Source organism: Papilio xuthus, unplaced genomic scaffold (genome assembly GCF_000836235.2).
Source record: "Papilio xuthus unplaced genomic scaffold, Pxut_1.1 DF827679.1, whole genome shotgun sequence".
NCBI classification, from domain to species: domain Eukaryota; kingdom Metazoa; phylum Arthropoda; class Insecta; order Lepidoptera; family Papilionidae; genus Papilio; species Papilio xuthus.
In genome coordinates this window covers 1549591-1559486 of record NW_013530970.1, presented here as the reverse complement: position 1 = coordinate 1559486, position 9896 = coordinate 1549591, and the positions used below count along the sequence as shown (strand labels likewise).

The window sequence follows — 9896 nt, the reverse complement described above, 5'->3', positions numbered from 1 at the left end:
GGTGGCGAGCGCGAGCGCGGGCGCGGCGGAGAGGAGCCGCGCGGCGAGTGGGGCCGCATGGGCGCCCGGGGACCAGCAGCGCCCCCGCCCGCCAAACCGCGTCGTCAGTTCGACGACATGCCGCCCGCGAGACCCGGTCAGTGAATACAAATAACTTGAAAGATTGAAATAAAAAAAAATTAATTCCTTTTTGAGCTGGTGATTTCTGTCTAAACTAGGGTGGCATCCTGTGTGATGGATAAATCCACAGACTTTACATAATGGACATATTTTTAAAATATTATATTAATAACATATACACGTGGAAAAGGGGTTTTATTGTCAAATGCATTATTATGTAGAGACATACATAGATATCGCATCATTAATATAATATGTTTGTGTTGTGATGCAGACACGACGGGCAGACCAAAGCTGCAGCTGCAACCGCGCACGGTGAAGGAGCCGGTGAACTCGCTGGCCTCCACCAGCCAGGCCTCCTCGATATTCGGCGGCGCGCGGCCGCGAGAGGAGCGGCTCAAGGAGCTGGCGGGAGAGTAACTCTGTCCAGTGGTGACTGTCCGCCTCGCACCGCGCGCCCCTCACCCCCTCGTGTATATGATTCGTTCCGACGCCCGCTAATCATCGTCTACCTCCAGTACGCAGCGCACGCGCACGCACACGCGGTATTGAAGGCTCTTTGTTAGGTTGTAAATGATTATCGTATTTGTATTTTGTTAGCTTTATTGTGTCTTTGATATATTCTCCTTGAGTGCTTTTCAAGTGAACGTCGAAATTTTCGATGTCAAATGCTAGTGTTCTTTTATCAATTCAGCTTTGAGCGGATTCGGTTTTATTGCGTTCCAAAATATAATACTTATTTACATTTCGTTTATGCTATGTGGTGAAAACATAATTATTATTTATCTACAATACCTTCGTGGCTATCGAAGAGTTCTCTGTTAGATTCTCTGTTGTAATAAAATATTTTTTTTTATTTTGTTCCTTAGGTCGTGAAAAATTAAACATTGATTAAGTGATTTATAAATGAATACTTTTTAAGAGTTGAGAATATGATGATGTAATTATTGTGTCATTAATAAATTTAACTTCCACGTACTTGTATATCTACTTTATTAATAATGAAATATTGTTTAATTGTAATAAAATGTATAAGTAACGTGGCGGTGGAAAAAAAATCGCAAAATTGTAATGGATAATAGAAAAATTAATAAAAAGTGAACTCTTTGTAACCGAGAATTTGTCTACCATGTCCTAATGTAAATGAAAAAATCCTTACCATTTCTCATAAATCTATGCAACAGCCTGAAGAGACTACACATAGCTAGTCTTTACAGACTAAAAAAAAAGATGGATACAAAAGATAAAGTAGTACTGTAGAAGGAATAAGGATTACATCATTGAATCTCAAACTAGTAAAACCTTACTAATATTATAAAAGCGAAAGTTTATTTGTTTGAAGGTATCACCAGAATAGATCAAAGGAATTTGATGAAATATGGCACACTTGTACAACATAAGCTGACAGAACACGGACTACTTTTGAGTTTTTTTTTTCAAAGCTGCGTGCAGACGGAGTCGCGGGCGACAGCAGTGTTAATATACCTTTATTATCGTCAAAGTAGTATCATGGGTGTCTTTAAACCTGGGACAATTATGACTAAACATTGCAACTTAATTTGTGGGTAAATTATATCAATAAGTTGAAGGAGATCTTATGTATATGTGAAAAAAGGTGTATGACAACAAATGCCACAGAATGTTGGAATGGGATTATCATTCATCGAAATAGTGTGCCTATAGCAGTGAAGTGAGCATGAAGGTCAAAGAAAAACATTTTTTTTAAATAATATATTGCAAAAATAGTGATTTACTTAATTATATATCAAGATCTTCATCTGGGTCTTCCTCGTCCCAATCATCAACTGCATCTGGTTCATAATAAACTTTACTCTGGCCCTCGTTTATTTTACTCATATAAGGTAACTTCAGATTATGCTTCTCCAATTGTTGTGTTTGATCCACTTCTATTTTAAATGTTGAAAGATTACCCGGATTTGGTTTAGCTGGCTCTTCATCTTTTATCACCTCTTTTGTTACCCTCTCACATTTTAATATGGATGTAATATTATCATAGGACAATAGTTCCTCTGTTTTTACAAACTTATTGCCTAATTTTATTTGTACAGCTATTTGAAGTGGGTTATGTTCGCTGTATGTAATAGTTGCATGTGCCAAGTGCATTAAATGCTTTTGTAATTTTGAATGCATTTGTAAACAATCTTTATGCAGTACCAGGATTAGTTTAACAACATTTTCGTGACTTTTTAGTTTTCTTATGTATGTCAAACATTTGTGCCAACCCATTTGCATGGCCATTTGATTAACTGAATCTATGAAAATATGACAAGGTTGTTTTATATATTCATTAAAACTTTCTGGATCAAATTCTTGGTGATACTCGACGGTTTGGTTTTGAAATACTTTTTCCCATAGTTTTATAGATTGTTCATAGGAAAATAAGTTCATTTTTAGTTTGTCTCCTACTAAACTCATTAATAGAGGTAAAATATTGATGTTGTAATCATCTTCAATCAGGACCATTGGTGCCGACCGTAATTTCAATAATGTCATATTGAATTCAACACCTCAATCTCGAGACAAATATATTATTAACCCTAGAACATCAAAATTTTAAACTTTGTTTTTGAGGTTATATTATATGTCAATCATTGTCAAAGCGTTGTCGTCGAATCAAACATTAATACGTTTATAAACCCGTGCTCACCATAAAATGATAGTAAAATCTTATTATTAAACTTTACTTATAGCAAACAATATATAATTTATTGGAAAATACAACTTTGAAAAATGACTTTATGTTGCGTTCCGTGTAAAAAAAAAAAGCAAAGGATTTTATTTACTTTTTGGGATTTGCTGTCATTTCGGAATCCATAGACTACGATTATCAAACGTCAATGTCACTTGTGTTCAAAAGATTTATAGTGCAATATAACATATGAAACTGCGTTGTAAATAATAATTAAATGAAAATTGAAAATGAAAAAATTTAGATAGTTTTATATGTAAATATTGGAAAGTGTAAAGAGACAGTAGTAAAATTTGGTCCTTCGGAGAGTAAAATATTAGTCATGCTAAAACAAATTAGTGCATTTAAAATGCTTATAAGGCATACAGCATTTGTACCTGCGTACAAACCACCAGCTGAAAAAGATTTTGAAACAATAAGGTATTTTGTAAGCCGCCATAAGAAAATTCTAATACTCACTGGCGCTGGAATATCAACAGAATCTGGTTCGTAGGTGGATAATGAATCATGTAATAAGATTTTATTATAAACACTAATACTTTAATAATAACTATCTTACACTATTAAACACTATTAGCACTGAATATTTAAAGATAATATTTTAGAACCTCGAAGTATTTCTTTTAGAAAATAATTTAAAATAGTATTGAAAGTCGTAAAAAGTGTGAGAAAAACTGGACTAACTTACATTCATTAACACATTCAATACTACCAACTCATCTAATTCATGAATAAATACTTCCATATGAAAAAGAAAACATTCAACTTCAGTTACACAGTACAATAAATTTACTTCTAGGAATACCTGACTACAGATCTGAAGAAGTAGGGTTATACGCACGAAGTAATCACAAACCAGTACAGTATCAAGAGTTTGTGAAATATCCTAAAGTAAGACAGAGGTACTGGGCCAGAAACTTTATAGGGTGGCCAAGGTTTAGTGCAGTACAGCCGAATGCTACACATTATGCTATTAGAGAATTAGAAAAGGTATATATTTTCTTTAAATTTACAATAATCATCTGAACTGTACCAATATTTTGCACAGAACATATCAAATATTTAAATCTTATTTCTAACTAATATTATGAATGTGAAAGTTTACATAGATGTTGGTTAGAAGGTATCATCAGAACGGCTGTATGGATCTCCCTGCAATTTGGCATAAAAGTAGACCATGGTTTAGAAGACAACTTTTGCCTTGTGTATATTTAATTTTTTTCTTTGTAATTGTGTGGTAATTTTAGCTGTTATGTAAACTTATATCAATAAGTAAATAGTCACTGTATAAAAAAATTAAGATGGTTTTATATAAACAAAAAAAATATCATTGATTGAGTGTGAATTTATTTTACCACAAACATTTTTGTAGATCAATAAAGTAAGTGCAATAGTGACACAAAATGTTGATCGTCTACATCACAAGGCGGGTTCGGAGAATATTATTGAGCTTCATGGTACTGGTTATATAGTGAAATGCTTACAATGTAGTTATGAAGTGGACAGATATGAGCTGCAACAGACAATGATGCAACAAAATCCGGATATGGAGAATAGTGTTACGATGATCAGGCCCGATGGAGATGTTGAATTGTCTAGAGTAAGTAGAAATAATGATTATAATTTAATATTTGTAATTGAAGTTTTAAGTCATTGTTGGTGTATTTTTAGGAAGTTAGTTAATGCTAGCCATGCCCGCGACTGTCCGTGTACAATCTTTGAGCTGCGCATAGTACTGGAAAGTACTTGGACATTGCAACATTACTTTATTTGACTAAAATAAAAGAATTTTTCTAAAATAAACATAACTTAAGCAACTTCTTATTACATCAGCGACCTGTAAATAAAAGTCTCGTCAAAATCGGTCCAGCCAATTCCGAGACTAGATGAAAGAAAAAGACAGACAAAAATAGTAAAAAAAATATGTAAAACGAATATTTCAGACACTACAATTTTATTTATATGTATAGATTGTATTTTATATAACTCCCGAGTGGAGCAGGCGGCCGGCCGTAAGAATATAAGTAAAAGCCTTGAGGTTTATAAAACCTGCGCCAACACCACATGAGTGGGATAAGGTTAGGAAGAAGAATTTAAGGAGACTTGACATTTGTTTTTTGCAAAATTAATAAGTGACCAGTGTTGAATCTTCAAGTGATTCTACCTTTTTTTGTTGTCATTTCTCTTTTATTATTCCAATGATTTACATTGACACAACACTAATATAAACATAGATAACGATCAAAGATAAACAAAGACACATAGAGTATAATCTCACTAATCCGATACTTCGATAAATCGGCACGTCCAATAATCCGCCGTCCCACACCTCATTCGCCTCTCTATACCTGTGCGCTTCGGTCGTTGCGTCATCGACTAGCAGTCTAACCTCAAAACGTAATTTTAAGTGACAATAGTTTATAGTTTAAAATGTCAAATAAACGCAAACATAAGACACTAGATTTGAATTATAAAATGGAGATTTTAAAGAAGTTAGATAGTGGACAAAATATATGCAAATTGGCAAAAGAATATGGCGTTGGGCGTGCTACTATACACGATCTTAAGAAAAAAAGGCAAAAGATAGAAGACCGCGTCAACGCAATGGAATCGGGGCCAGGACAGCGTAAAACATTAAAAGTTGGCGGTTGTCCAAAGATGGAAAGCGCTCTTTACATGTGGTACATACAACAGCGTTCTAAACACACTCCTATATCTGGAGAAATTCTAAAAGCCAAAGCAATCGAATTTTATAAAAAAATTACCAACAAAGATGATTTTCGTGCCAGCGACGGATGGTTGGATAAATTTAAAAAGCGATTTGGTATCCGTCTATTAACCATATCGAGTGAGATATCAAGCAACGAATCTGCTGTACAGTCATTTATCCAACATTTTAAAAACAAAGTAGAAGAACTGGGTCTTCTTCCTGACCAAATTTATAACGCAGACGAGAGTGGTCTGTTCTGGAGGTTGTTGCCCAATAAAGCTAAAGAAGCAAGTGCAGATCAAGTGAGTAAAGATAGAATCACATTCATGCCGTGTTCAAATGCAACTGGAACGCACAAATTGGATTTGTTAGTAATTGGCGAAGAAAAAACTCCCAGAGCTTTCAAGAACATTTGTCTGCCAGTCTGCTACAAGAACCAAATTAGAAGTTGGGTCACGAGAGAGATATTTAACGAATGGTTTCATGAAGACTTTGTCCCAGAAGTCGAAAAGTTTATGAAAAGATCCAACTTGCCCATAAAAGCTTTACTAGTAATTGCCGATGATCCACGCCACCCAAATGAACAAGAACTTAAATCAAGTGATGGGAATATCCAAACTATCTTTTTACCACTAAACTGCAAACCTTTACTGCACCCGGTGGATCAAAATGTTATCCAAAAAATAAAATATTTGTATAAAAACAAATTGCTGATCCATATTATATCTCAGTATGGCGATATAACGCAGAGTCTTCAAGGATTGAATTTGAAAGATGTCGTATTCTTTCTCGCTCATGCTTGGGATTCTGTTTCATTTAACTTAATCCAATCTTCATGGAAAAAGTTATGGCCTACAATGAATTATGTATCAATAAAAAAAGAAGAAACAGATGAATGGGATCCCGAAGATAATGTGCCTGTTGCCGAATGGTTACAAATTCTATCAGATAAAGGATTTGAGACAAGTGAAGAAAATTTAATTTTTTGGTTTGAAGGAATCGAAGAGAGAGAGCAAATTATGACAGATGAAGAAATTTTATGGGAAACAGTAAAAGAAGAAAGCATTGATGAAATATTGGCGTCACCAACTACTGTAAAAGTTAGACCAGATGATGCATTGTTTTCTTTCAACACCTGCATAACATGGGCAGAAGAAAACGGCATATCTGCCAAGGATATCATAATTCTGCGTAACATGCGAGAAAAGGTTTTTAAACAAGGACTACAATTCACACAAAAGCAGAACTCATTTATGGATTATTTTAATACTAGTTAATTAGATATGTACCATTACATACATTTATTCCGTCTGTGAAATGCTTTGTTTTATTACCTTTTAACTTTTTATTAATAATCCAGTAATCCAAACATTCCAATAATCCGGCACTTATGTTAATATTGATTAGTGAGATTATACTGTAATTTGTTGTTCTGAAAGTGTGTGGAAACCGAAAAACTTCCATGTTATGTCTAAAATATGCGAGTCTTTAAATTAATTTGTAAACAGCCAAATACTTACGTATATTTGTCCGGTGTCCGAGCACAGTGAGGGCCTTTCATCAGGGTCAGTGAGACCGGTACTACTTCGCTTATGCAGCCCGCTCACTCATCAAATCGTAGTAAAAGAAATGAACCCTTTGTACAATCCTTAGCTTTCTTTATATCTCATTTGTCACATCTTAAGACTATGTTTTTTTCAGGAACAAATTGAAAAATTCCGAGTACCACTGTGTCCGAATTGCCAAGGTCCTTTGAAACCGGATATAGTATTCTTTGGTGACAATGTACCAAAAGAAAGAGTAGAAAAGGTCAGGAACGAAGTAAGTGAAAGTGATGCAATATTTGTATTAGGTTCAAGTCTAACAGTGTATTCGAGTTATAGAATTATATTACAAGCTAAAGAGGAAAAGAAAGAAGTGGCCATTTTGAATATAGGACCAACTAGAGCGGACAACATTGTTGATATAAAAATATCCACTAAATGTAGTGATATTTTGATGGATTTACATAACACAATATGATGTCAACTTTAAAAAAACTTTAATCTTTTTTTAGCAAATTAAAAAAAAAGTCTAATTATGTGATCTACCTCTGTTGAATAATATTTTAAGTGGTATCGTGTTAGTTAAAAAATAAAATATGCTATAAAATGGTCTTTAGTTTTTTTTTTATTTCGTACCAAAATGTATCATTACAAAAATTAACATTACAAATCAAACTGCACAGACATTCCTTGAGCCGTATATATTGAGGTAATAAACAGTTTGTTCAAACTCAAATACTTGTTAATAAATTAAATATAGGTACTACACAGGCACGATAACATGAGACACGAGTCAGATGACGACACTTCTTCCATACTTGTTTTTGTACACTTGTAATCAGATTAAATAGTAAGATAAAATATCCTAATTTCATGAAGACTGCGGCAGTACGTTTAGAAATCTGAGATCAAAATTTACATGAAATTTAATAGTCAAGTATCGAGATTTAAGGCAGTTAATCAATTAAAATGTCTAGTTTTCGTCAAAAGTAACCTAAATATTTAGTGCCAATTACCTTATTAATAATATTGAAATATGCAAGTAAATTTTATGTCTAAAAACATGCCTGACCTCGTGTTTTTCTAATTTAAAGATAACCTTAAGATTTCACTACCGAAACACTCGCACGTGAAAGAATATACAGTATTTTGTACACATGGCTTCGAAGCGATATCATAGCGAACTTCAAAATTATATAGAACTGACGCGCGACAATCACGTAACTTACCGAAAGGTATGTCAGTTCTATACATTTTTGAATATAGCTATGGAATGGATTTTGTCTAACCCCCCATGTTTCGGCAGTGAAAACGTACAGTTAAGGAACAATTGATTTAAAAGATAAGTTAAATATCTAAGATAATGCTTGATACTAAACAGAAATCATTTAATTAAGTTTAATTTAAGCTATTAGTGATTAATCTAACCACATTCACAATACCAAGTTCATATAATTACATTATTCCTATTTGAAAGCTTTCTTAAGAACTTTAATTTATTTATTTAATTTTTCCATTTCGTTTCATTAGTCACTATCCAATTTGAAATTTCGTTAGTTTATAATTTTAGACATTATTAGTTGGAATCCTAATCGCGAATGGCGCGCTTTCATTACAAAGTCAAGTGTCAGAATGATTAGTGAGGGGACATAAACGTCGACATTTTAGTAACGCTAGTGTTGTGCCAGTACACCGGCATAGTGTCGGATTTTCTTCCTAACAATAATAAGACTATCTCTGGTTTTAATACAAAGTAAACTAAAATGCATATTTTACGTTAAAAAAATATTATTGGTAAAAAATCATTACAAGTCCTAACTTTATCTTTACGATTTGTGGAAAATGATTTTTTTTCTCTCTAAAGATAAAAAGGTATAGAATTTTCGACTACCAAGATTACAGAAAATAGCAATTTTAACATATTTACATACCCAAGAGAAAACACGACTGTGAATAAGTAAAAAGAAAGTAGTTTGTCTTTGACATAAACCCAAAACTGTTGCAGTGATATTTGTGAGATGCATTTTGTTTTCAATGTAGTAAATCTAGTCTTATTATAAACTGACGAAGTTTTCAATAGGTTAGTAACAATGACGCATATTTTACATATAGTAATAGTAGACTAACTTTATTTCTATTTTGTACCTGAATTATTTTTATAGCCAATAAGCTTATCCTCAATTAATTTTTAATTCATGAAGTATCCACTCTCTTATGGTCACTAAAGTAATCTCCAGTGTTGATTTTTTGTGAGAAACCTAATATCGTCGGTTTCTGAGCACTAAAACCGTGTGTAAAACATATTGCTATCTTTTTTTGTCAAAGATAATGACAGAGATAACGATATGTTTTATACATGGATTTTGGTCTCAGAAATCAACGATTAGTCAGACAATATTATATGATCCAGTAATGGGTTTAGCAGAGTTATTTCTGTCACTATTTAAAATCTACCACAGAAAATGCAAGACGGCTGCAATAAAAGGATCTTGACACTTTTGACATTGTCAGGGAGGCGCTAGTGAGCTGTCATAATTTAATTTGTCTATGCTTACTGGTTCATAACTTTATCACTTATTATACATTGACCACAGGTTTCTGAGAGTAACAAAAAGTCATCTTGACACTGACTTTTTTATTTAAAGAGATGGCTGTAGTGCATTTATCAAAATTAACCAATTATTGAAACATTTCAAAGCACCTCCTGCACTGATTTCTATAAATGGATAGGCGATTGCTTGGAAATAACAGCATTTGCTTCGTTCCGATTTAAAAACCCCTGCGGAACTAAATAAAGTGCATTCACTCTGAA

General features: G+C 33.4%; 4 protein-coding genes across 4 annotated transcripts in view; 3 read left to right on the top strand and 1 right to left on the bottom strand.

Annotated features, from left to right (window-relative positions):
• Window positions 1–1225, top strand: part of eIF4H1 (eukaryotic translation initiation factor 4H1) — a 12166-nt gene extending 10941 nt beyond the window's left edge. Inside the window, exons 6-7 of the mRNA XM_013312233.1 lie at window positions 1–136; window positions 395–1225. The exon at window positions 1–136 is cut by the window's left edge and continues 40 nt beyond it. Coding sequence (XP_013167687.1) covers window positions 1–136; window positions 395–540 — 282 coding nt within the window. The 3' untranslated portion in view covers window positions 541–1225. The remainder of the gene's footprint in view (window positions 137–394) is intronic.
• A 612-nt stretch (window positions 1226–1837) lies between these two features.
• Elp5 (Elongator complex protein 5) lies at window positions 1838–2862 on the bottom strand. Its single transcript, XM_013312399.1, has one exon. It carries the CDS (start codon window positions 2632–2634, stop codon window positions 1879–1881), a length of 756 nt encoding a protein of 251 aa, XP_013167853.1. The 5' UTR covers window positions 2635–2862; the 3' UTR covers window positions 1838–1878.
• Window positions 2863–2972: 110 nt separating this feature from the next.
• LOC106117892 (NAD-dependent protein deacylase Sirt4) lies at window positions 2973–7613 on the top strand. The gene is made up of 4 exons (XM_013312398.1): window positions 2973–3315; window positions 3630–3820; window positions 4203–4430; window positions 7242–7613. The coding sequence occupies exons 1-4, from the start codon at window positions 3153–3155 to the stop codon at window positions 7560–7562; spliced, it is 903 nt and encodes a 300-aa protein (XP_013167852.1). The 5' UTR covers window positions 2973–3152; the 3' UTR covers window positions 7563–7613.
• Window positions 5055–7230, top strand: LOC106117891 (jerky protein homolog-like). The gene has a single exon (XM_013312396.1). The coding sequence runs from the start codon at window positions 5261–5263 to the stop codon at window positions 6815–6817; it is 1557 nt and encodes a 518-aa protein (XP_013167850.1). The 5' UTR covers window positions 5055–5260; the 3' UTR covers window positions 6818–7230.
• Window positions 7614–9896: the final 2283 nt, after the last annotated feature.

Coding starts and splice junctions, on each gene's coding strand:
- Elp5 (XM_013312399.1), bottom strand. CDS start 2,634: ATGACATTATTGAAATTACGGTCGGCACCAATGGTCCTGATTGAAGAT.
- LOC106117892 (XM_013312398.1), top strand. CDS start 3,153: ATGCTAAAACAAATTAGTGCATTTAAAATGCTTATAAGGCATACAGCA. Junction 3,821..4,202: donor CTATTAGAGAATTAGAAAAG/GTATATATTTTC, acceptor ACATTTTTGTAG/ATCAATAAAGTAAGTGCAAT. Junction 4,431..7,241: donor GAGATGTTGAATTGTCTAGA/GTAAGTAGAAAT, acceptor TGTTTTTTTCAG/GAACAAATTGAAAAATTCCG.
- LOC106117891 (XM_013312396.1), top strand. CDS start 5,261: ATGTCAAATAAACGCAAACATAAGACACTAGATTTGAATTATAAAATG.